General features: G+C 42.9%; 1 protein-coding gene across 5 annotated transcripts in view; it reads right to left on the reverse strand.

The window, feature by feature from the left end:
* Positions 1–654: 654 nt before the first annotated feature.
* Positions 655–27755, reverse strand: part of GPR50 (G protein-coupled receptor 50) — a 42757-nt gene continuing 15656 nt past the window's right edge. For 3 of the 5 annotated variants that reach the window (XM_032123942.1, XM_032123941.1, XM_032123943.1), the window contains one exon: positions 655–5224. In XM_032123942.1, the coding sequence (XP_031979833.1) occupies positions 4356–5224 (869 nt within the window). In that variant the 3' untranslated portion in view covers positions 655–4355. Of the gene's footprint in view, positions 5225–11010; positions 11076–12611; positions 15926–27755 lie in introns of those variants that run through there. The other 2 variants (XM_032123945.1, XM_032123944.1) reach the window with 2 other exon arrangements.

Below are 27755 nucleotides of genomic sequence, written 5' to 3' on the forward strand. Positions count from 1 at the left end.
AGCACAGGAATATAAACGGGGCAACCTGTGGACAGAACCCATTGTCTGAAGAACTGAATGAGTACAGCAAAACCTGCCCCAAAACAGAGGTGGGGAAAAGAACACAAATAGAACACCGTGGATACAGCATCCTCGCAAACCTCCGTGATGGAGACCAAATGTGTGTCAGCCCTCACTGTGCCTCCAGCCCAGGGTAACCCTCTCTGTCCCATCCCTTCCCTACAGCCCAACACCACCTTGTGCCCTGACTTGCGACCACCCTGGCTCCCACACCCTGCTGTTCACAGCTCGGCTGTGCTGTCTGCCCCAGGAAAGGGCAAAGAAATGGATATGGCAAACTCTGCTTCCATAGCACCTGAGGGATAGACATATGGATAGGCATGGAGAGGCACAAGAAAGACAAAGGGCTTTGAAGGGACACACAGTGAGGAGACCAATGGCTGTATGGAGAAAGTTTCTTCCCTGATGAGGAAGGCCAGAGTGCATCAGGCAGCTGGCTCACAGGCAGGTGAAAGAAAACATGTGGATCCAAGGAGATGTCTCAGATGCCCTGGGTCATTCACCTCCAGGTCTAAGCTGGGGTGCTCAGATATGTCTGAACTCAAGTATGTTTGTCAATTCAATCTGCTTTCTGGGAACCAACAAAACCCAAGCTGATGTTCCAAATATTTATTAAAAAGTAACTGCTGGTGGAGAAAAAAAATCAGTAAGTAGTCCAATGGCAGATTTATTACATTTTTGACAGGTAAAGGGAATTAATCTATTTTAAGAACAAAAATGGCAATAGGAAAGTATACTGAAGGATTCTCAATCAAACATTAAAATGAAAACAGCATGTGCAATACACATTTATATATAAATATATTGGTTACATTCTTTTTAAATAGATTAAACAACATTCATTAGCAACATCCAAAAATATTTCTTTGTGGCAAGAGATTCATCTTCCTTCACAGCAATACTGCCTCTCCATAAGTTTCCACGACAACGATTTTAGAGTTTGGGACTAGAATAGGTATTCGACACACCAGATCAAACCCAGAGCAAGTGATTTGAAACTAGTTTATATGAGATCTCAATGAGACTTAAGCCCAGATATGCAACAGGTGGAACTGGCAGAGTGTGATTTAAGATGTGGGATCTCATTGAAATCTCAAATTTGGATTAAAGCTAGATTCCCATAGGGAAGCTGTGACACTGCTCAGAATTCTCAGCTAAAACACACTTCCCTTTTTCTGTAAACAAATGCTAACAAAAATAAACTCTCTGTACCCTGTTAACCATTTCTTAACATAAAAATAAGAAGCTGCTCAGGTAGTTTTAAAATAAGTCAGTATAAAACTCTATCCTATCCTAAGTGCTGCCTCTCCCAAAGTGCTAACAAACGGCACAGTGTTTCCTGTTTGAGGCCACATTCCCTGCTTTCCATGGTTCATATTGCAAACCTCAGCTCCAGAAGGACTGAGCTCAAGCCTCTGACCATGGTGGCTGAATCAGCCCAGCCCTGGGCACCTCCCTGGGACACGCAGAGCCCTTCTGAACAGGTCGTGCCAGGGCTGTGCTCCCTGTGCTACCAGAGCCACCCTGCACCCACCGCAGAGCCATGGCCAGCCTGCAGGGTCTGCACTGCAGGGAGCTGCTCACACCCACCCTAGCACAGCAGGTACTTTGCCTGTCCCCTGCAGAGACCTGGGCAGGAGCTGGGCTCAGACCCTGCAGCAGAAGACAAGCAGATCATTTTGCATAGTTTGGTTGAGCGGTGACTCTGTGAGTCCTGGGGAGATGCTCTACCGTGCTCCTGCTGCTCCCATTCCTGCCAGGTGTAGCAGGGACTCTCACAGCTTGCCTGTTTGGGACCTCTTTGGACTTGGTTTGGTTCAAATACTTGCTGGCTGATAACTTTGGAGCCTGAATAAGAAATAGTGCAAATACAAGCTTAAAGAATAAAAAAACCCCAAACCATACCACATTACCTTCACTGAACATTCAGTTAAAGACACAAGAATCCATAAGACGAAACCCCAGTTTTGGGGTATTTGAGATATTTGGCAAACTTCCACAAGATTCTTCACAATTGTCTTTAAGCAGTACATTTCACTTGGCACTAGATGCTTCAAATTATTTGCTAATGTGATTCTAACTAACACTGTTGTAGCTAATTGCAAATGACTTTGAAGACTAGTCATGGAACACGGGACATCTCCCTGGTGTGATGGGACAAACACTCTCTGCAGTTATGGATTCCTCAGTGCTTTTCTTATCCAAGTTTAACTCAAAATGATTTTGCTTGCATGGAATGGTGTGAATTCATCCAGGGTGGTTTTTCTGGAAGGCGAACAGACAACAGTTATTTCTGAGGGTCAAAATACCTTTATTTGGCCATGCTGAGACAGATTAAGAGGCCAAAACAGAACTCAGTTTGATTCCTATTATGGGAGGCTGGCTGCAGTACATTTTAAAACAACAATCATCTGAAGTGGCTGAGATGTTCAAGTTTGAAACTTCCTAAGTGCCAGGGCACCCTATAAATGCAGGGCCCCCCTGGTGCTGTAGTGACCTTCACCACATGGCAGCAGCAGCAGAGACACTCAGTCCTTATGGAGGCAACACACCACGCAAAGTTCCTTGGCCCACTTCAGAAAGAGCCTTAATTTCTCTCAATTCCTCTTCCCCCCAAAAATCAGCAGAAGGGACATTCAGCAGCAAGTTGGGTTCAGAAAGCAGTGCACAAACGGCCTACTATCTTCACTAAGGATTAGGCACACAGGCTGCTCAGGCTCTGGGGAAATCCTACGTACCTCCATCTCCAGGCGCCTACAAAGTCTGGTCTCGGTGTTTCAGGGCTCAGCACTGGGAACTAGTTCTGCTTTGACTAGAACCAAAGAGAGAAGACTGCAGTCCTTCACCAGGGGCAGGGCTGCCTACTGTCCTTGTTAGACCCCCAGGGTTCAGACCTGCCCTTCTCCCTGTTGTGCCACTCAGCACACTGACATCAAGGCAGGTGTGCTAACCTGAAGGTAGAGTTGCACCAGGGGAGTCCTACCTGTTGATTTAATGGGATTGTTTCAAAGCAGGAATCCACATATTTAAAACCATAAAGAGATGAATTCACAATGAAGCTAAGGAAACAAAGAAGTCATCATATTTACAGACAGCCGCTGTCACACACACACACACCCCTTTCATACTCCATTAATGAAACAGCCTTATCTTTGCCCATGTGCTTGTGTCTAATGTGATACTCCAGCACTTCATGACATTGTTTCCAATGATACAGATAGCACAGTTCAGGCTTTAACAGAACTGATGCATAATTAGGCTTAAGTAGCTTTCGTCTCCCAGCCCCATGAGTTCATTACAGTTCTGTACGTGAATAAAATAGGAAAAAAATCTCCACTTTTTCTCCCATCAGCAAATTCATGTTCTGTGATGGGCAAAAGGAGGGGTTTTTGGAACAAACACTGCCTTCCCCTTCTCCCTTTGTCTGCCAGTGTCAATGTTACTGGAACTTAAAGCTGCAATCTGCATTACACAGATGGGACTCTGCTATGTTCATCTCTTTTTTTGTGATGTTCATGTAGCAGTGACTTTTGAAAGATGTTTGGAATTACTGCTGGCCATGACAGGATACTGCCTAAATTAGAATCAGGCTCCAAGTATCTTCCTGCAATTAGATTATGTCATATGCCATATTCTTACTCATGGCCTGGGAAGGAGAATGCAAGGATACTTAATATCTGTAGATATTCAATTAAAATGAGTGCGTCGGACACACAGTGGTCTGGCTTCTGCCTGCCTCATATGTAGCCCAGGCTAGCTCCTAAACGTTAAGAGGAAAGAAAAAGGAAAACACACACCATGCCCATACATACGCCTGCTGGCTAATAAGGTTACCTATCTGAAATGTAAAAAGCCATGCAGTTTACACTTTGTTTGATACAGTTTGGGTTAAGTTAATGCTAGAAAAATAGAATTCAGAAGGAGGGGAGAAAGGTTTGTGTGTAATAAATGGCAATTTTGCTGTCTCTTGAAGGTTGCATTTCAAGCATAACTGCATTTCTCCATGCACTCCGAACGCTTCCCTTTTCGGGTATTGGCATGCTTGTGGCAAAAGCAACCAAACCAATTAATTAGGCACACAGTGAAAGATGCCATATGAAAAAAAAAAGATTAGTCATTTCCATTCTGAAAATCCTTACTCAAAGCCTTGATGTCACAGCAATAAGCTAAGCATGAAAGGTTGCAGACTCCTTCCTTGCATGAGGGCAACACCAGCTGTGCAGTGCACACAGCTAGAAAGGCTCTTATATATTATATATACAACTGTAATCCAGAATAAATAGTACTGTCCTGACTCATAGGTGTATTTCAGCGTGGTTGTTGTTGGTTGTTATGGCTGGAGAATGCTTGCTTTTCATCCCTTCTGTCCCGCCCTTGGACACATCAATGAACAGCAGCCTGGGAGTCCACAGCGTCAGCAATATCCTTTTGTATTCCTTCCGAAAATTCTGGTTAAGAAGCCCATAGATCACAGCATTGAGGCAGCTGTTAAAATAGGCCATAAAATAGCTCAGGACAAAAAGCCATTCTGGAATGTGTGGCTGCACTTTGGAAGGATTAATCGAAACAGCTAGGCCAATAAAGTTTAATGGTCCCCAGCACACAGCAAAAAGGACGAAAACCACAAACATAGTCAAGAAGTTTCGGATGTCAGCTGCCCTGAGCTTCTGCTTGCAGTCTTGTCTCACCCGGTGTTTGACTTGAATCACCAAAATCCAGATCCGTAGGTAGCAAAATGTCACGACGGAGAGCGGGACGATGAAGTGAACCACCACCACTGTGATGGTGTATGATGTGCTCACCGTCTGGGCAAAGGTGCAGGAGTAAATCCGGGGGTCATACTGCAAGGAGCCAACAAAGAAGTTTGGCACAATTGCCACCACCGTGAGTATCCAGGTCAGGCAGAGATAGCAGCAGGTGTTCTTCAGGTTGAAGAGCTTATCGTACCGAAGGCTGTGGCAGATGTAGCAGTAGCGGTTGATTGCGATCGCCGTGATGTTGAAAATGGACCCGATGACACTTAAGCCCATCAGGAACCCACTTATCTGGCAGTGAACATTTCCCATGGTCCATCCATTGTGGAAGATGGCACTCAAGATCAGAGGGTACGGATAAACCGCAACCACGAGGTCTGCAACAGACAAGCTGACGACAAAGATGTTGCCTACAAAAAAGAAGAGACCATGAGAGGTTAGTGTAGGTCCAGATGGACAACTTGCAACTCAGAACTCCTCTTTAGGCCTAAGTCTTCTCATGGGCTTCACTCTACTCTCCACTCAGAATTTGAAACCCTAGGAAATAAGACTGTGCTCTACTAGTGACAGCAGTGGAGAGTAACTAGGCATGATTGACCTGCATGTTCCTCCTTGGGAATATTCTAAACTGAAAGTGTTACCCTTAACTTGGCTATAGCTGGGGGTCAGGTACCTGTGGTCCTTTAAGTTATGTAGGAGAGAAGGATTTTGCTCTCCTTGTTAATCAGCCAGCCTGACTGTCTCTGACCATCATGGGCCAAAGGCCTATGATAGGCAGGTTTTGTTCTCAGTGGTTTATTCATTTCACTGACAGCAGTTGCACGGGAAAGGTCTCTTTTGTTCTTTTGCATGTAAGCAGGTATGCATTCATCAGAATTTCTGCACTGCTCATGTTAAGGATTGTATGTTCTTCAAGGAAGCATAGTGCAACCAGCCTTGATGTGCTTATCTTATTTGGTCTATTTTCCTGCTCTTTTAAAGTTGTCCAGTGCAATGTGGAAGGTCAGTCACTCCTTCACTGTCTGGTCCTGGGCAGAGAATGTGGTTAATAAGCTGCAGTCAGCCATCTCTGCAGAGTATGTGCTGCAGGTTGTTCATTTAGGCTCTACAACAAAGAGAGTTGAGAGTCTCTGCAAGTATAAAATAATTTAAGCCTTGTTGGATGGAAAATGCTGCACTGTGTGGGACAACACCTTCCAGCTCCACTGTGTGGAGCAGCCTCCAATGACCTGGGTGACCAGTGACCTCCTAACAGCACTTACTGCTCATTTCACGAGTCTGGTGTATTTTTAGGAAGGCAAAAAGCCTTTCTGTTCAGTTTGCCAGTCAGCATAGAGGACTGCATGAAGAAAAGGACCTCGAGGTCTTGTGGGAACTGGTGTAACTACAGGACCAGCTATAATGTTGAAAAGGACATCTGTCAATACGCAGCATTTTGATGACCTCAAAGTGTCACTTCAGCAGGAGCTCAACACTTCAGTTCGAGGACAGCACACTAGAAAAAGTGGCTGGTTTTCCTAACTCTGCAACTTTCATGTGTATCTATAGTGGTGGGAAGGAAAATATTGCTAGACAGCAGATATATATACACAGAGAGAGAGTATATATAGAGAATAGAGTTATGTGTAACACATTTAAGGTGTCAACACCTGTGCCCCTATGTGATACAGGCAACATCCCATCCAACTGATCACACCTGCATGTTCTCTTCAAACCCTCATATCCTGCTGTCTAGTAGAGTAGATATATATTTTAAAAAATACTTAAAAGAGGTATTTTTCTATGGTATCCCTGAAAGGACTCTCTTACATCTCAATTCAACCAGGTCACAGGCTTTAGCACTTGGAAAATACACCCAAGGGCTGTCAGAAAGCATGGCTGCATTGCCGTTGCAGTTGGGTCATGGCTATGTTTGTGCCAACAAAAACTATCAGGACAAGTCAACAGTTCATATCAGGCCACTTCATGCTGACTGGAAAGCAGTCCAGACTGGAGAATAGCCCTCGGCAGTGTAGAGCTGAGGCAGCTGACACAAAGTGTCACTTAAAAATAAGTATTAGCAGAGGTCATGTGAAGTGCTGAAATCTTTTTAGAAAGAAATTTTACATACACAGGTTTACCACAGCACACAGCTTCTGTGTCTGCTGGGCCTCAGTGCTGCTTTCCTGCTGATTTAGTAACTTACTGAGAGCCTTTTAAAATGCAGCTACTGAACCTGGTCCCCATATAATTAACTCCATTTATGCCCATTGTCAAGGACAGAACCAACTGTGGTCAGACTTAGTGATGCTGCAGGCACCCCAGAGAGGGAATGCTCTTCTGCAGCAAAACTTTTATTCACTCGATCAAAAATATGCACTTCAACACAAAGAAAATGTGCCCCCAGCACCAGAACTTCCTTTTGGAAAGCTTTTCTAAAATAATTTTCAAGAGAACAAAACACAGACAGAGAGGTATCAGCAATCCAATTTAGGAGACTTCCAGAGCATGCTGGAGACAGGCTCCACTAAATGGACTGTAACTCTCCCTCTTCACCAGACCTGTCCTACTTGGATACACACTTCTACACAGCCAGCCAGAAAGCAAGTCTCTGCCTTTGCTGGGCATGAAAGAGACACATTCAACATCCAGTTCCAAACCAGGCAAAGCAGAACAAAGCTGAATATTCCCTACTTAAAACACCACATTTGTGGATTTAATCCAAAGCATAGAAAAACCGTAGGGAAAATTACTAGTCTCACTTCACTGCCAGCTGCTGGAAGAAATAAGCCGTCTCTGCTGGTCTTTCTTCACCAACTTGAATAGTTGGGAGGAAGTAAAAATATAAGGAAAAAAAAATCTATAGAAATAATAGTCACAGGACGGACATTGTAGTTTGGATACAGTCCAAGAGCACAGTATTGTTGTGTATTATTTTGACACCAATTCATTGCATGTTGCTCCAGCAGGGAGAAAATGAGACGGTTTTATCACGAAAAGAATAATCTCCTCCACTCGGGGAGCAAAGCTGCCCTCCCCTGCTCTGTGCCTTCAACAGTACAGTCTCACCTCTCCTATCCACCAGCAGACATGGCCCAGGCAGGGTGCTGGGTGTCTGAAAATACAGCCAGAAACATTCATGCAGTACTATTTCACAGAAATAAACGCATCTTCCAGTTTATGTGGGAATGTGCTCAACTCCATCCTTTTCTTCTGGTGAGATGAAGGGGAAGGTCAGACCCATAAAACAGCCATTTGCAGGTCAGTCCTGGAAATCAGTGCATTTTTAATGACTGAGTACTGTAAAGACGGGGCTCATTGCATGCCACCAAAGCAGAACGTGCCCTTCAAAGTGTGGGAACTGGCTATTGGCTAATTATTAAAATAGGAGTAACTTGAGTTAAACACTGCTTTAGCCTTTCAGTCCCTGGTTTGCTATGAGACCACCACGTGCTGAGCCCTGCACCAACAGCTTGTGTCCTTCCCTTTGTAGGATGAGGTTGGACCGTCCTTCCCAGAGACACTGTAGAATGGGAAGCCATCTAATATGTGGCTTTTAGGGAAGGTGAAGAGCAGTCTCCTGCCAACAATCTTCATTATTGTGTTTTTTTACATTTCCCACTATAAAACAAAGGACTCTGGCCCATAAATAATGCCAGCAGGACTTCATCTCCAGTTGAAATTTATCTGCTTCTGCAACACTATTTTCAGATGTATCTTTTTCTCTTTGTTGGCATGTGACTATATTTCCTTATTAGCTTTCACATTTTCCGTCCCTTTTTTAACTTCTACTTAGTATAAACTGGCTCATGTGCCACTGTGCTCCATTCCCCAGTTATAGAATCATACATGAAGAGGCAGGAATGGTGGAGAAAAGCAAGTGTGACACAAGGATACTGGTAATACAAATTTGTCCACATTTTCAGAGAATTTATAAATCCTTGTACATTACAGAAGTCCGACACAAAGCTACAGATTATAGAGGTACAATATACTGTTCACAGTATAATCCACAATTGTTTAGGGAAGAAAAACCTAACTCCAAACAATCTGAAACCCATCTGCAGAGCAGATTATAGGCACGTGCAAATTATGCAAAAGGGAATTTATCCCAGAACATCTCCTGCCTTAGCACTTCTATCTTTGAGTTCCCCCTCTGCTCCCATAAATCTATTTCTGCCCACTCCAGCAGTCTGCTCCTGTACTCCAGCAGTTCCCTGGCCCTACCTCTCATTCTGCCTGGATTATCCAACAACATGGATTATCCAACAACACAGGTTATCTGAGGACTTATTGTCAAGCCCTGGTTCTAGGAAATGTGAAAATACCTCAATGAATTCTGCAAATCAATAATCCACATACGTAAAAGTCTTCACTGGCAGGCTGCCCCAACAGCACCTGACTTTCATCCAAACAGATATTGTTCAACAGAGATTAACTGAGCATCACTGTACAAACACCAGGGTCATTGGCACTGCCTGCCTCAAGAGGCTATTGGAAATCCCCTGGTGTCCAAGCTCCAGTTGCATAGATCCAGCCTCTCCCTACTTTTCCCACATAGCAGCTGTGGGCTGTCCTTTACAGACTGTGGCTTACGTATCCTGAACCTAGAACCAGGGTTAAAAGGTGAGGGGGGGAGAAGGAGATAAAATATTTTTCTGAAAGTGGTCACTTTTTGCACATCTCAAAATGTCCAAAACAAACACCCAAACCTCTTCTTTCTTTGTTATCCATATGAAGTTATTTTACATTCCTTGCAGAAGTATTACAGAACTACAGAACTCTTTCCTTCAGGTGAACAAGAGATGCTCAATGCAACCTGAAGTTAGCACTGTTACCTGTACACCCAGTGCTGAAACTGAATTGTCCTCCTGAGTGACAGGATTTGCACCAAAGCAGAGACACAGTTGTGCAGATCAACTTCTGCTCACCTGGAACAGTCCAGCTCCAACTGAGCCTGCTGTCCAGGCTGCCCCTTCCTCCCACCCTCTGTTCAGGGATTCGAGTTGCTCCCAAATAGACAGTGCCCACAGCATTTTGAGGCAAACAAACCCACATACAACAGGCTCAAAGGCAGCAAGTGAGAAGCTGACCCATGAGCACAATGGCTGAGTGCCATGGGGCTGGTTCACTGCATGAGCAGTCACCTCGCTGTTCCAACCTCTTCCCAGGAGTGAGATCAGACCCTGGTATCTGTCCAGCTGCTGCCAGATTAACTGACAGCTGTAGAAAAGCAGGTCTAAAAACCTGTACTGATAAAAATGTGCTGATACACAATAACAAAATGCTGAAAGTTTATTGATGCAACTGGTATGTTTGCTGTGACTTGTTACTACTATAACTATACTATAAACCACAGCTTATAATAAAGAGAATCTTAAACTTTATGTTTGTTCATTCAGGTTTTATAAAAAAATCAACAGACTCAGATCTTCCAGATAAACAGGAATTAAGACACACATCAACCTCAGAGATATATATATATTGAGGTTCAGTAAACAATTTAACAGGCCATGACTGTAAAGCAAGCCTCCGACGACCACTTACCATAATCTAATACTCTCTCTTTAACCTTCCAAAGCTTATGCTCACTGCAAAACAGAAACAAAATGTACTGTTTGCTCCAAGCAAAAAAATAAACTCATAAAAAGCTTTATTCAGCATGCAACAAGACTTTATTAGCTGTGATAGCCTCTTTTTCTTGTTTGTTTTTACCTGCCACTTACTGTGTGATTGCTTGTATGTCACTAACCTCCAGCCTGCAGATGTGAAGTGTGCTCGGTTCTACAAACTAAGTGGCAGTTCATAGAAAACACTTCCAGATCAATTTTCTTCTTTTTATGACGTAAAGATACCACTGAGTGTGTGCAATCATATTGATCACGTACTGCTGTAATTAAGTGGATGGCAATGCTGTGGTGTTGGGGGATGCTGAGCCTGCAGCCCTCTCTCTGACAAGCATTTCTTATGTCACAAATTCTAAAGGGTCATTCCTGGGGGAGACAATATTTACCCCATCAAAGTGCATTAAGAACCATCCTTCTGTAGGGCAGTTGACCCATTGCACTGCTCCTTACAAGCTCCTGGCTTCCAGGGCAGTGTGAACACCACACACAATGGCACAGGAGGAATGCCAGACTGTTGTCATCTCCTTCCACCATTCTGATAAGCACTGATACATCTGATGTGCCCACACGACAGCCCAGTGTATACTTACCCATTTTGACAACTGAAAATGTTTGACAGGGAGGGGAGCACAAGTGAAAATCAGCAAAATTCTCACTGAGATCCAGGCAAAAGGAAAAAAAAAGAAGAAAGAAAAAGATTTGTTGTTCAATCCATTAATCCATAAATTTTAATTGAGGATTTTATTTGTGTATTTAGGGAGTATGTTCAAAGAGAGAATAAACAAAAGAAAGGAAAAGGCATTCAATTAATTATCTGTTATCATTACTCCATTAGGATTCAGAGGGGGATAAAGTGTGGTTTCCTGCAGTTAAACAGACAGTGCAGTTGGGCTGTCAGCTGCTCTCAAATCCTGACTGTGCTGCATAAAATTATACAGAGCGTAATAACAAAAAGGGCAGGAGGTATTGCCAACCCACAGCATCCTTAGGATACAATATTAGACAATGTGGAAATATCCAATTTAAGGACATTATGAAAGTCCTAAAAAATGCATGATACTCCAGAAGAATTTAACTCCTGAAAACAGTCCTTTGAGATCTATCTCTCAGTACAACCATGAAGCCACAGAACAGCAGTATGCTATGGGCTACCAACTGTTATCTGGTTTGCTGGCATCATTCCCTGTGGGAAAACTGTGGGCACTTGGAGCTGCTCCCTGCCTCGTGGCAGCCCTGCAGATGCACAGAGCAAGGCAAAGGCAGTCCCCAAAGCAAACTCTCCTCCTCCTCCTCTGCCTTCCTGTGGCCAGGCACTTATGCATCGCTTTGGCATCACCAGCTTCATGAGCCTTCTTATCAGTACATCACTACAGCTGGGAAAGCTGCCTTTCCCTCTGGACCTTTGAGAAAGACTTGCTTGCGGGAGGAGGAGAAAAACCTCACAGTATTTACTGTAGAAGAAAGGACCAGCCCCCTAGAGCTTCAATTACATTTGTTATGCACCATATATTACCTTGGCTGATGGCTAAAGAATTGCTTACATTGTCAGGTGAAGGACTAGATTACTGGATTTTAGACTTTTAAGTCATGACCTTTTAATTGTCTTGCTGCCAGAACCATACTTGAGCCATGCCTTCAGCCACCCTAACTGAATGCAGCAAAGGGCAATAGCTGGCAGTGTTCACACTCCAGAGATTCATAATTTTCATTTGGCTAAGACCAGCCAGATTCACAGCCTTAGCTGAGCCCAGAAGTCTTGGAAATGGGCTGGAAAATACAGAACAGCCCTGTTTGCACAATTTTGTATCTTTCCTTATATCACTTACCATTACACCAGAAACAATGTAAAGGGGAGGATTTTTCTCTTGCTGTTACACAGATGGTAGCTGGACATTCACTCTCAAATGAATAAAAATTATTTTAATTACGTCTTCTTCTGAGCCCTTAAAAAGTGGTCAGCCCTCTTTTGGTACCAATGCAGAGCAACTTCCCCATCTTCAGAAATTCAAATACTTTCTAAAGAAAAAAGACATTTTAACACCATCCCAGGGAAACAGTGTTTGGCAAGTTCCCCTGTTACTACCCGTTAATCCTAACACATCCTGCTCACCTTGGGCATTCCTTCCTGAAAAGGTGATCTGAATATAGTATAAAGAAAGGGGAAATTACATAAAGCTGACATTTTACCTACCTTCAACATTTTTCAAGTTTCTAAAATACAATTCAATGTTCATTAAAGTGCCTTGTAATGACTTCTTCCTGTGTTTTCCTGGAAGTTCTGACCCTTCACATGAGGGAAAACCACAGTGCTGTAATTCTTATGGATTTCTAAACTTAGCTCTTGCTAGTGTGATGTTTTTCCTGGATGCAATTATGGCAACTGAATCTGCCAGTAATGGAGGAGGAGTAAATGGTGGTCTTGATCCAGCTCCTAATAAATACAAAAGAAGTGCTAAAAAGTGTCCTTTCTCATTATGTGCCCCAGATTTCTGTCATTTCACTGTTATATCCACCAAACCCATCACCTGCAGTAACACTGTGAGATAGTGAGCCAATCCACACAAAGTCTTGATTCCTCTCTGTATCAGTTCCAAATTCTTGGACTAAAGATGGACCTGGAAACACTGCCTTCACAGCACATCCCAGCAAGACTGATGGAGAGCAAGTGTCAGAGTCAGGAGGCCCTTGGGGCCACCCTCCAACTTGCCCAGAGTGAGAGGAAGCCTCAGCACCTCTGCTAGTGTGAGGTGACCTGCAGAGCCCCAGCTGCTGCATCTGACTGTACAAGGACAGCATGGCTGGTGGCTACCTACTCCCTAAGGCACCTTCTTGTGGGACACAGACGTCTTTGGGAGGAGTCTACACAAAACCCTATGCAGCCAGAGGCGAGTCCAGGTACCCAAACTAGCACCTGACACCCTGGATACCAGTGTCGCCCCCTGAATTCCAGCTGTTTACCTGCCTTTTCTACCTGAAATCCCTGCTGAATGGCACTATCCACATTCAGGCTGTGTAGGAAGCACAGGCCAATGCTCTTATGTTTACCCTCCCACACTGGCCACATGGATGAGCTCTACCAGCACGCATGAACTCCAGGCCCATTATTTATCACCTGGTTTGTAAAGCGCTCTGAAAGAGGAAAGACCCTTTATAAACATAAATATTAATTATTTCCAGCATCCATTGAAATGACAAACCAACATCCATCCTCTCCCAGTCCCAGCAGCTGTACCGCCACCATTTGCCATCTGTTACTATTGTAGGAAAAAAAAAATATGTCAACTCAGGCTTAATCAACTTAATAATGCTCTTTTGCTACTGGTGTTGGTCAAAGTGTGTTCCTGGAAAGGAGCTGTGTGCAAGCAACCTATTCCTAGGCAGCTGTCAGGCAGAGCATACAGTCAGATAAGAACACACAGCTCATTTTAGTGATAAAAATCTTGTCTGACTGCCCTGGAGAGCCCTGCTGAACCACCACAGCTGAGCCCAGGAGCTGCTCCTGCTCCTCCCTGTGCCTCACCAGCACAGTTTGTTGACTAAACCTTAGTGCCAGCACCAGACACTACACCCACGGATATCCACTGCAAAGGAGCAGATGCTACCCTGCCACAATTAACAGCTTGTCTTGACCTCCCAGCCTTGACATCCCAGGGATGAGTCTCTCTCCAGTCTCAGCTCTTCCTACTTAGTTGGTGAGAATGGGAGGTGTTTTTTTTCTTTACAATTCTTTTGAATTGCATATGGAAATGATGAAGCTACTAAAAAAATAGTCACCACACAGAAATGTTTCCATTGATGAAGGCCATTTAGCATTTAGCTCATTCTGAACCAATTCGAGGTTACCTAAATGAGGGCTTGGGTGTTAGAGCAGTAGCTGGGTGATAATCACCTGTGCTTCTGCACAGCATTTGACACTAGAGTTAGGAAAAAGAAACATAATTTGGATCCAAATTATTTCCAAGGTGATAGCCTAGTTGTAGGCTGCAGCACAGTCCTGGTATGCCTTACAGTGAGTCCTGTGTTGCAATTGATTGGCTTTTCTTCAGAAGACCTTAACATATTTTTTCAAACAAAAATACCCACGGGGTAGATCATAGAATTCCTTAGAGCCCATGTTTTTTTCTCTTGTGGCCTCACATTGAACCTAGCAATGAAGCAGGTACAGCTACAGTATGTACACACAGCAGAGATGAGGCTGGAAGAGAAATGGTGCCATGAGGGACAGGAAAGCAGCACGACTGAGGGCAGCTGTCCATAGTCAGTCCTCCAAACCCAGCATCCAGCCCCATGGCAATGAAAAAGGTTGATATACCTGAATTACTGTTCATCCAACCTTCACAATCTGCTAGGAAGAGGAGTAATATTCCTTACAAAACAGATGGGCAAAGAAAGACCACCAAGATGTGATGGCTTCATCAAGACTATGTGAACCGTGAGAGACATAGTGCATGCAAGTACGAGAAAAGAAAGTAAAAGAAAATCTGTTCTGGACCTCCTGGTTCATTCATAACTATTTACTAATCCCATTGGAAATGGAGAGTTACTTTCACCTGCAAACACTTTAGGGACTCTGATACAATTACATCGGCAGAAGTCCAATGCAAACAGTTAAAATTGGTTCAGTAAGAATATAATGATACTGGAAAATAAAAAAAAATTCTCATGTCCTCATTTTCCCAGAAAGGAGTCCAAAAAACAGTGTTTCCCAGAACATCAGCAAAAGTTTCACTCCAGATATTCCACAGGGTTTACAGAACTCATGTCAAGCCTGGGTACAGGATGAACAAGAAACGATCGATAATATGAGAAACTTGGACTAGGGAGTCCCAAATGTATTGCTGGATGGCATCTGCTTCTGTTCTTTTCCTAATGACTTATGAAACTTAATCATCTTTGAAGTGCTATGTATGGGTCTATAAAAGGAGAAAAGATGTTTTTGCAGTGAAGTCCAGAATAAATGTGTTCCAATGTGAGCCTGTGTGACCAAATGGTTCAAGTGGGTGTGCTCTAACACTGATCTCAATGGGAATCTAGTGGTGGATAATACCCAGGTGGCTTGAAGGCAAGTAAGACTCCACGGGACTGTGACACCTCAATTACTGGAGGAACTTAATGAAGTAAGTAGTCAGACTTATAGGCAGCAATACACACTTTCAAGGGTAGATCTCACACTTGTGGATAATATTTGATGAGGCTGGCAGACACTTCCACTATCAACAGCTTCCAGTAGAACAGCATTCCTGGATTCTGCTCTTATACAAACTACGTTTTGCCCTCAGCAAAAAGGAGGGAAAAAAAAAGCTCCAGAAAGAATAAAAAATGCTGAAAAAAAGGCCATCCACATAAGCCAAAGAAACTCTGACGTACTTAGCACAATTGCCTAATCCTGGAATACCCCCGAGTCCTACTTTCTAATCTGCAGTACAGGCCTACTTTTAGAGTTGTATAACCACCATCAATTGATGGTGCTTTCAGTGTCCCCTTAAAACTTTTCCCCTCCTCTCCCTTTTTCTCCCTAATGAACTTTTCTCAGCAAGAAATAAATCACAGACATTTCTTCTCTCTGAAACTACTTAACACCCACACCTCCATACTTCAAAGTGGTAACATGTTAACTTGAACCTCATGATTCCCATCAGGAGCGCGGGAGGTGAGGGCTGCATGCAACCCTTTAATGCTAACCCTGAGTAGACCTTTCAAGCCAGTTGGTGGTTGGTAAAGGAGACTCTGCTCCCCACCTCCATGTTTGTATAGCCAAGGGAGTGACTACAAAACCCACCAGCGACAACAGAGCTGAAGGGACCCTGGGAGGTCGATTGATCAGCCCCCTCAGCCACACCTCTTAAAAGCTGCTGACAAGGAGGAGCCTTTCTTCACTTGGAACAGGCTGCCTAGGGAAATGGTGGAATCACCATTGCTTCAAGTGTTCCAAAAATGTGTGGATGTGGCACGGGGGGGATACAGCTTAGTGGTGAACATGGCAGTGCGGGGCTAATGGTTGGACTTGATAATCTTAGACATCTTTTCCAATCTTAATGAATCTATGATTCTATGATTTCTATAACTCCATTGCCCTGACTCAAATCTAAGCTACCTTCCACCCTGCTTGCTACCATAAAAGAGAAAAAAAAAAAGCTTTAGGCATGTGCTGGTTGAGTGAGCACAGAAACAAAGGAATAACTCAATAGCACCTTCAGTGTGAGATCTCTCCTCTGGCAGGGGCAAAACAGAGGAAGAGCTATACTTTTCACACTGCCTTTTGCTCCTGAAGTGTTGGAATTTCTATCCGTTTTAGAGGTCATGCTTTCACTTGCCACCCTCTCCAAAGACAAGAGAAGTGGTCAAGACTGCTAAATTTCTAAAAGAAAAACCTCTCTCACTCTATGTAATTTCTGAAAAGCGCTCTTCTCCACTCCTATATTGCTTTATCTAACAGCTTTCTTTAAAGAGCTGTCATTCATTAAGCATAAGATATTAATTCCTGCCTTCAAGTCTCTTCAGAGCCATTTGTGACCCTCCATTTCCTCTCCTTAGGATTCCCTGCTACTTTTCATTTAATTGCTGAAACCCCATGTTGTTATCTGTCCCCAATAAAGTAATTTTGTTTATCAACTAACTCCAGAGTAAGAGAAGTCTTAAGGATGAAATGAAGCATGGGCTTAATACAGAGTCTTCTAGGGAGAAGTATTTGTAACAAATATCGATGCCATACATTCATCATGAAATGTTCAGGGTAGTTGCAATATCACGTATCATTAAAGATACTTTTCTAAGAGGGGATTGGTTTGGCAGGGTTAGAAAGAATGAGGGTTTATAGTCCTCAGCAGAAGTGTAACGCAGATGTATCCAGGTAGGGAACAAAAACTCACAGCATGTTGCCCACCTCCTCCTTCACAGGGAACCCCAAAAGCAAGTTTTTAGAAACATTGAGAGGACAGGAAGACATAAGTCAAGGTTAAGTGTGCCTTACAAAGATCTTTGCAGAAATTCTGTCAAAAAATTTTCTTGGCACGTTGCTGGCAATGGATGAGACCTTTGCATGTTAATGAGTAGAGTTCGGCAAATAGTCTCTGCTTCCCAACCAGAGCTGGCAGCATGGGGTGATACGATGTGTATTTCTCTGTCAAGCATGGGAGCACACCAGTGTTGGTTGCACATTCATTTAGGCAGTTCAAGAAACATCTTGAGAGTATGGGAGTCACCTTCAACCTGGCAGGACTCCCTTGTACAACAACTGTGAAATGTCTAACACTCAAATAGCTCAGCTGAGTTCTCTATGTACGCTAAGGAATCAGGGGGTTATTTGTAATGTCAGAGCTAGCAGGAACCAGGATTTGCAGCTTCAATAACAGATTTACACAAACTAACAGAGCCCAGCTCTCGCAGCAAACTCTCCAGTCTGAACCACTCAAGAGCCTCCCCAGGGTCACACTGTGCCCGGGCTATCACGTCACCCAGCTCTGGCTGCCACATCTCCCCAGCTCCAGGAGGGGAGGAAGATGAACCCCAAGGAGCATGGGCGATGTCTGCTGACTCAGCAGGTCTCACGGCCCTCATCTAGGAGCACAGTGGAGAAACACACAGTGCTTACTGCACTGCAACGAAAAACAAACCCTGAGTGATCGCCAGAAGCCAGTGGCTTGGCACTGGGAGCACAGGGCAGGGAGTTTAACTGCTAATTAGGACAGGGCAGCAGCAAAGGGTAGAACAGGGGAAGAGGCTGGCTTTGGCTCCCTCAGGAGTTGAAAGGCTTTCCCAAATTCAGCCACATAACACATCCTTTAAAAGGAGAGCGATGGCTTCTTCTACGTTAGCAACAAAGCAGAAAGTCTCATGCCAGCACTGCCTTCTGATACTAGCTGTCCTTTTATCATTTATTCAGGAATAAAACTCTCACAAGGCAGACTTATATCAAATGACAAATAACAGCTGTAGGGAAAAAAGTGTTGCACTTCATTAGAACTCTGTATGACTCTGACAACCAGAAACACACTGCCAAAGTGGCAAACACAGCCGAAAAGACAAGAGAGATCTCACAGCAGCTGTTAAACCAAATGGGAACTTGTTAAAATTAAGGGCCATTTTCCCTCTTTCATATTTAGTCACAAAACACCGTGTAAAGAAATTCAACCTCTTACAAAGACAGACTGAGGCGTTAGTGCAGAAGAGACGCGAGACCCTTGCAAAGTTTTCAGATTAAAAGGTAAAAGTTAACACCCAAGTAGTCCCTAAAACCCTATGAATATGTTAATCTGGTATCAGCTTAAATCCTCCAATATTAAAGTAATAAATCTTACCAGACTGAATTTTACTGCTGTTCACTTGGTGTTAGAATATTACTTTGTAATATGCAAGTATTCAACATGGAGGATGCTGATGGGCCTTTAGCAGCAACAGCGATGCCATCCTGGAACAGACCACACGTTTCCTTGTTCCCAGAGAGGTCAAGGCCACACCTGTCACCAAGTTATCTGCCCTGCCAAATTCTTTATGCCACCAGGCGCTGGTGACATGTGACTGGTGACTACACCATGAAAGCAGCTGGGATTGCCGGGGGGAACAGGACTGCACAAGGCCTACACAAGTCACACCCGGAGTTGATTTTGTAGAGGTACCACAGCAACCATAGGAAAATACTCGTGGCTAAAAAGTATCCTGCAAGCCAAGCTGTACATTTTGCCAGAAGGATGCTGATTTCCAGAGGGGAGAGGATGATTTTGCGTCAGTCAGACCCCAAATAAACACTGACAAACCAAGCAAATTAAGTACATAACCAGCCAGCCAGTTCCAGATTATCCCACAGCGGGGGAGTGCAGTGCTGACAGGTTTTGTTCTCTATTTCTTTAGAGGGCAGGAGGTGATTGCACTGTGTAATTCTGCATTTAATTAGTAAGAGCTAGTCTTATATTGAAGAACTGAATGTAAGGACAAACGAGAGACACATTCTTGTTTAGAGTAAGGATTTTTCCAGTTAATTGCCATGTAGCATGAGCAAACTGCTGCCTCTGCGTGTTTCAGCTTCCTGCTCTGCCAGCAAAAGATCTGCCTCCCTTGGATTCACTGATATCTACAAGTATGAGGATGTCATTCACTGGAAGGCAGAATGGAAATTTAAGTATTTCCGACGTGCTCACCTTCTGGCTCTTGGACAGTTCTCCCGCACTGAACACTTCACTCCATGCAGCCCTGTGCAGAGCAGGCTCAGGAGCCTGTGATATGCAAAAACAACCAAAAGAAGTGGGATAAAACTGGGAGATGCACATCCCTGTGTACCGGTCCTGGAGTTCCCCACAATCCCCCACATCGGGAGGAGTTTAGATGAGAAATACTGAATGGTAGCACACGCAACTTTAAATTCCATAGGCTCTTCCCACCAACTCTATGGAGTCAGGCCCCCTCCATGGTACCAGAGGAACATTTGCTGCTGAGAGGTTGCTGCTAACTTCAAGTGAAACTAACTCACCTTCAATGTCTCAGGTTAGAAGATGAAAACTCTTTATGGCCAAGAAGTTATTAGCAGAAGTCTCCTCTAAACCAATACTTTTCCCCAAATCCCTAGCTGCTTCAGCAACACCGGCAAAGGCAGGGATAGATGTTGCCATATATGTTTCTCGAAAGAATTTGAAAAATATAACACCAGGGAATTAGCAAAGAATCTACAAAAGATGGACATGTTAGAAATATCCCGAAGGTAAAAAAAGTCTCCATCAGTGGTTAGACTTCAACTGACACCAGAACCTCTGTCCATGACGAATCTGCAATCCTCTGTCATATGAAACTAAAATGAGGAAAACAAAGACTGCCAAGACAGCCCCAAGCAAGCACACCATGGAGTCTGGAACAGGTGTCCTGAAAGGAAACTCAAAGCTGGCACTGAATAATGATGGACACATAAATATGTGCAATTAATAGAGGTGACTTCTACTACGGGCATGTTCTGCAGTAGCCTACAACAACGATTAGGACTGCATTCCCAGAAATGAGTTTTCAAAGAAATGGTACATTCACAGAAGAAGAAAAAGTTGCCATGAAAAAATAAAACTAAATAAAATCTGCTTTAAAAAATTTTAAGAGGGCAGTAAACTTAGTTTTAAGCAGAGCAACCACCATGTAATACTGCAATACAGCATTGAAATTGTGGGTTACCTCAATTGTCACCCAAGGGAAAAAAAAAAAGTTAAGATGAAGAGGCTGAAGTGGTGTTAGCCAACAGATAAATCGGTTGACTAATGGATTTGATGCTGACTTAATCTTCTGTTTGGCAGCGCTCTGAAAAGCCTGCTTTTTTGCCTTTCCTTACCTAAATGAAATTAACCTATTCCAGAAAATTAGGAGCAATTTATCAGGCCACTGAAGACAGACTGCTTGTTTTGATCTGGATCTGTATTATTCCATCCAAAACACAAGATAAACTTTGTAATTTAAAAAACCTGAAAATGGATGGATTGGTGAAGTGTGGCATCTGGAGTGTCACTGCTCCTTCCTCACATACTTCCTGGCACACTCCAGCACACTGGTTGTACAAACAACCTTTTGTTTGGAACAAGACTGTTTGGCTCCTGCTACAACACAATTTGTTCTTCATTACCTCAGCAAATGTAATTTCCAGTGCATCAAACAAGAAGAAATCTGGGAGCAGAATATTTCACTGTGACTTCAAGCTTTTACTTTCATTATAACACTGAAATGTTGGGTTGTAGTTTTTTTCCAATAAAGTTTTACATGAAAACCTTAATTTCTGAATATGTCAAAACCAGTATTTTGTTCTTCCTCACAATACAAAAGAAAAAAATTTTTTCTGCAAAAAGAACCTAGGAAATTGATTACTTCATTTTCACCAACAAAGTTTCCTCTGTAAAACATTATCATCTTGCTCTCATTTGAGGATCTGCAGCGCTGCCATTGCTCACTCCCTGGAAGAAAACACATAAATGCATCTGCATCTCAACATTTCAGACACTCATTGGCTTGAAAGCCAACAGGGAAAAACCTAAGAGTAAGAATTAAAGGCCATATTTTCTTCTAGTATTAACTGGTCACATTTTGAAATGAAGGCTGACAAAGAAAATTTGGCTAAAGAATTGTCTGGAGCCAGAATGCTTCATCACAAAGGAAATCTCTCAGGCAGAATCTCTCAGGCAGAATCCCAGTTTGGCACATCTTTCCTCTCAACCTTTCAGCTCTGCCTGCAGGATACAATAGAAATAAGCAGTTACCCGTAAAACCTTTAATGGTGATTTTTAACTTGGGACATGAAGTAGGGCAGGAGGAAACATGCTCAAGAATAACCAAAAGACGAAAGGGTTTTAAGTGAGAAAAAGGCTGAGGAAAACACATAGGTTGCACTATGTGCCTACATCAATCCAACTGACTGGGATTCCCACCCTCCTGCAAAACTCACAGATGTAACTACAAGGCCTGGCATCACAAATGAAAGCAATGGGAGCTGATGAGTAAAGTGTCTTCTCCTTCTGTACTGCCTGCTTGCTGCAGAGTCAGCAGGACAATTCCCTCTCTAAAGTGAGGTTGCATTCAATGAATAGAGAAAAATCAGGAGTAAGAGTAGAATGTGCAGGACAATGCTTAAAACTGCTGCTGGTTCACTTTAAACTCAGAAGCCACCCTCAGATTCGTTCTGGGATGGATGTGATGGCAGAAGGAAAATGACAGCCCCTCCCAATTCTATTGTTTTCATATAGGATTGGGCTGAGGGAAGACAAAACCCAGGAGACAGGTTGTGAGGGAGGAAGGGAACCAGGATGGATGGAATGCTGGGGAACTCAGAGAGTGGGAGCACTGCACTCTCTCTCTAGAGACCCAAAAAGTACAGCTTGTCTTCAACTTTTGACACTTTCAGGGAACCATGCAAGACCCCTGTCAGCAGCAGCACAAGGCTCAGCCCTGCCCTTGCAGACAGCAGGGCAAGGCAGAATGACACATCTGCATTTCACATTATCCATTTAAGCCAGGATTCACATTTTTCCCCTCAGATTGCTGTGTGATGGGAAGCCAAACCCAGTTCTCACTGAACTAGTGTGACCTCTGCAAGAAGAAGCAGTAGGTCTTAAAGCACATGCTCCTTCATTTCCCTACAGACAGAGCTGGAAATTGAAATGCTCTGTCCACAACATGCAGCCCGACCCAGGCCACGGTGCTGGAGACTGCGTGGGAACAAGCCCTCTGAAAACAAACCAAATTTTGCTGGTTCTTGGAAGTGTTGGGTCCAGTCTCTTTGGGCAGATGATGAGAAAGATGCTTTGTGCCTTACCTCACCACGGTGCATCTTATGGCATGTTTCGGGATGACGTGTCCACATCACACACCCACTAGCTACAGGCTATGACAATACCTTCTTCTCTAAAGATTCACCCTCCCTCACTTATGCATTCTCCTGCGATGTGTAAATGGTATATAAAGATGGTATCAGGATTAATTTGGATTGTTATCCATGTACAGGGGTTTGGAAAGGAAGGCAAAGCTGGCTCTTCTCTAAATTAGGAAGGAATTGGGAAGGTAACAGTGCTGCTGACACCATTGAAAGTCTAGGAAAGGAAAACCCTACTTTCAGTCGTCTTCTGATCATTTACAGATTTCTTTCCATGGATGTGGTCATGTGTTTACAACAACGTTTGCAGCTGCTGCAACATAACATAAACATTGAAAGGACACAAATTCCAAAGTTGAAATAATGACATGCCTTTAATTGTGATTAATGTTCATCACTAATAATCCAAGAACCAATACTCTGGAGATGTATTTTGCAAACTTGAATGACATAATGTGAATTACTCACATAATATGAAACACAAAACTAGGTATTTGACAAAGCCCAGGTTAGAAGCTACAAATTTCTTCAACTCTATAGCACTTAGGGTGTGCAGTCATTTAGATAATTACACAGATTTTGACTCTGGCACGGAGTATCATGTGAATGATTACCTATCTACACACATTTCCCAGAGACACAATCACAGAGGCCTTAATGGAGAACAGCATGCAACTACATATGGAAAAAAATAATGAAAACCCAACACATTTTATCATAAAATGTGACCACATAATGTGATTTATCAGAAAACCAGGCTGGAAAGGGACTCCAAGGATCATCTGGTCCAACCTTTCTTGGCAAAAAGAAATCTCCACAAGATGTTGCTGAGGCACTGAAAAGATGTGGAAAACTGGAAATAGCACTCATTCTGAGAGCATAAATCATCATTCTCTTAAAGATAACACAATTGGATGACTATTTCTCACTAGGAAAAGCAGAAAAGCATTTTATGAGACTCATAAATCCACATCCCAGAGACAAGGGAATCCTTACCATTCCTCTCTTTCTCATTTCTATCCCACCCCCTTGGTGTTTTCTTCTATTTTTCAGCAAAGGACAAGGAAAAGCGAGTGCAGCGGGAAACCTGATGGTGTAGGAAAACTAACCCACTTGGTACTTCCCTTCTCAGTACTGACAAGTCTCGAGGGTAAATTCCCTCCTTCCCGTTTTTTTGCTGCTTGGGACATTCCCAACAGGGCTGATCCTGGTGTACTGGAGCAAGCGTGAACACTCACACTGCTTCTGTGGCAAAAACATCAGCACCATCTCTTTAAAGATGTTTTTGAAGGATGGATTTAGCAGGGGATTATAGGTAACCTTATAAGTTAAGAAGTTGTTTCTGGTGCTTTTCTACTTTTCAAACTCCATCTCATCCCATCCCACAGCATTAAATGTCCTGTTTTCAAGTTTTAGGAGGATAAAGAGCATCAAGCACCATAAAAAATAAAAACTGCAGAAAGTACCCACTCATTAAGTAACTTTAAATTCTTCCTCTTGATTGGGAACATACTTGTATACATCTAAAGTGTATGAATTCAAATAGTTACGTCCAATACAATAAATAACAGGCTTCCCCAGGAGTCATATAGAGCACTAATGCAAAGGCTTGTGATACATGGAGCTGTAGAAAGCTTACATTTTGATTGTTCTCCTTTTGGTTCAGTACCCTGCATTTCCAGCTCTCTCAATAAAAAATGACTTGGACTTTCTGAGTGCCACTAGAAGCAAAAAGTTTTCAGAAAGCCAGGTAAAAAAGATCAGCATTTGCCACATTGAATTAATCCACAGAGGTCTGTTAAGGTAGTGTTTTCTCATACCTCATGGAGACCAAAGGGTTGACAAGCACTCTGAGCCTGAGAACAGCCACATCAAAGCAGACCTGAGGGTCATCGGGTCCCATGCCCCATGCCACCACTGCCAGAAGGAGCTGCCTCATGGAAAAGTTCCATTTTACCTTATATGCACATTTACATTTTTCAGCAGTAATGGAGTGTTTTGACAAGCTGCAATCAACCTCCAGTCTGCAGTGATTTTTGACTTTTTGTTCCAATTTTAAACACCAAAACCCAAATCTGGACATGGCAATTCCCCATAGTACAGAAATTAAGAGTCAAAGACATTCTCTTCCTAAAACAATATACAAGGCCAAATTAGTAATCTTTCTTTGCCTTTCCCCATTCAGCAGAGGGGAATAATCCCATACAATGGCACATGTCTGATATGATCGCCATGGGGAAATTAGAGTCTTACATCTAGAGAAGTCCTAAATTACTAAGGTTTCCTCTGCCGACAAGGGAAAGAAGCATTGTCTCCTGGTGATTAAGACTGTAATTATTATTATAAATTTTGAAACACTTTGAATTACGTGGTACATTTCCTTTAAATGGGCACCATCGTTAGTGCAAGTTGATTTGAACCAATGATTTATTCATGGCTTAATAACCCTGTTTGCTTCACATGCTCAGCACATTTTGCTCAGTATATTGTATTACTGGCTGGTTGCTATAAACAGTCCATTTAAATTTAGACAGAAGCTTTTGGAAAAGTTCTATTTCTAACAGATATCTGAATTAGAACACTAAGTGCATTGATCAGGAACTACTGGTTTCTTCTAAACTGTTTAACATTTACCTGTGTGCCTTAAGTTCTCAAAAATGTCCACAGGTAAATCTCTAGCTGAAGTTCCCATTCAAACAAAGCTTTCTACTCAGGCCAATCCTAATATTCAGTCAACTGAAAATCAAGAGGAAGTCTGCCAGACAGCACTGCCAAATTGTGGAATTTCTGCAAATAAATCAGAATCAGACTTCCCCATGGTGGTGTTAATAAAATACATCTAGCCTCGCCAATAAATCTGCAGTACCTTTCTCCATGTTCTGAAGTAAAAAAGCTTTGGATTTACTGGCATTGTTGCAAAGCAGGTCTTAATCAAAACTCACCATGGAAGAAGAGAAAAAAGTCTTTCAATTTGGCCAGATACACTTCTGCCAGGACATTATACCTTTTTAACCACTGTGAAATTACAGTGTACTTTTCCTACTGAAATTCTTCCAAAGTTCTGGCTTGAAGATGTTGGAGAAAAACCAGAGTACATCACTGATGATGTACAGAGCTCTACAACCAGCTCCTCTTGGACTACTTCACATTTGAATTTTTAAAGATATTGCCAGGAACCAAATATAGTTGTTTGTTCTCCACAGTGCTTTATGAGAGTCATATGCTGTTCCCTCTCCTGAAATTTCCATGTTGCAGTTTCTTAAGTGGTCATCGTTTTCAGGATGACAGTTCTTACTTGGCTCTTTGGAGAAGGAAACATTCCTAAAAGAAGCATCACAGTCAAGTATGTATAAAGCTGGCAGGAGCAACACCTGCTCCCTATAATACTCCTTTCCTCTACTCAGAGCAGGAGATGAAGCCACATGTATGTTAAGAGGCATTGCCTGATTTACAACCTTTTTATCCGAATGGTATGAAAAATTAGAATTGAAATCAAACATTGAATTAGCTAAAGCCATAAGCTAGAACAATGAGGCAGTGATTGTCCCTGTGTGCTGGGCGCTGGTGAGGCCACACCTCGAATCCTGAGTTCAGTTTTGGGCCCCTCACAAGAAGGACACTGAGGGGCTGCAGTGTGTCCAGAGAAGGGAACAGAGCTGAGGAAGGATCTGGAGCACAAGTCTGATGAGGAGCAGCTGAGGGAGCTGGGGGTGTTTATTCTGGAGAAAAAGAGGCTCAAGGGGGACCTTATCACTCTGTACAACTGCCTGAAAGGAGGGTGTAGCCAGGTGGGGGTCGGTCTCTTCATCTCATTATCCTGGCAGAGATTTAAAAGACGCATAGATGTGGTATTTAGGGTCATGGCTTTGTGGTGAACACGGCAGTGCTGGGTTAATGGTTGGATCTTGAAGGTCTTTTCCAACCTAAACAATTCTGTGATTCTCTGATGTATTGGTATCTTAGTGATGCAATAATTATTTTTGTTAACCAGCACATTTCAAGAAAACATCAGGCTATCGATTAGTATGCAAAAAGTCCATTGTTCAGCTCAAACAATTTGGCTGGCTGTGTCTGCATTGTCTCAGAACAACACTGAAACACGCACCCCTGTTTGGTCCCTTTGCCTTTAAGACAGCTGTTCATACAAATCCCTGCCTGAGCTGCCAGAATCACTGATAAAACAATTTACCTTTCTTTAGAAGTTGCAACTTTTGGTAAGATGACAAAGGCACACAATTCACTCATGTTGGTGTATGAGTGCCTGTGCCAACAGGGTTGGTTTTGCGTGTGTGTTTTGTAAATACTTGACTTTGAACAACTGAAAATAAAAATCTGGTTTTCAACATAGATGAAAGACAATGAAAGTTATATGAATAAATAAATATTAAGTAACTGATTAATAGGTATCACACTCTCAGGTTCCAGTGCAGCTGTAATTACAGATGAGATTATGCATGGAGATATTCAGAGATTAAGGAAGGAGAAGACTGGCAGAAGAGAGCAAATATTTTCCATGCCGTGAAATCCAGCTCATTGGCTTTACATTGCTTCCCAGAGTGAAACTGTCTTGGCCCACTTCCATGGGAGTGTCACAGGAGAGGGGGCAGTGTGATGAAGACTCATGGCAGGCAAACCCAAACACCAGTCTTGATCTCACCCTTTAGCTTTAAACCCTATATAAATCCATTCACATGGGCAAAGGGTTATGTCTCTGCACAATGATTCAGAAACAGATCTTAAGTGAGAAGGCACCAAGCTGCTTCACAAACTAATTTTGGACTCCTCTTGCTCTATTTCTGTCTTATTGTTGCTTACAACTACCTGTGTTTCGTTGCTCTGCTGTTTTAATGCAGGTCATTTACTACTCAGACAGAAGGGAAAGGGTAAAAGCAGAGGTGCTTGATCTCTTTAATGCATAATCTTACAGCACTTTCAAAATCCATATGAAGATTGCCTTGTCCTGCTTTGAATTTTATCTGGCTTCTTACTTCTCAAGATACTCCCAACACA

The sequence above is a fragment of the Corvus moneduloides genome, chromosome 14, assembly GCF_009650955.1.
Source record: "Corvus moneduloides isolate bCorMon1 chromosome 14, bCorMon1.pri, whole genome shotgun sequence".
In the NCBI taxonomy this organism is placed as follows: Eukaryota; Metazoa; Chordata; class Aves; order Passeriformes; family Corvidae; genus Corvus; species Corvus moneduloides.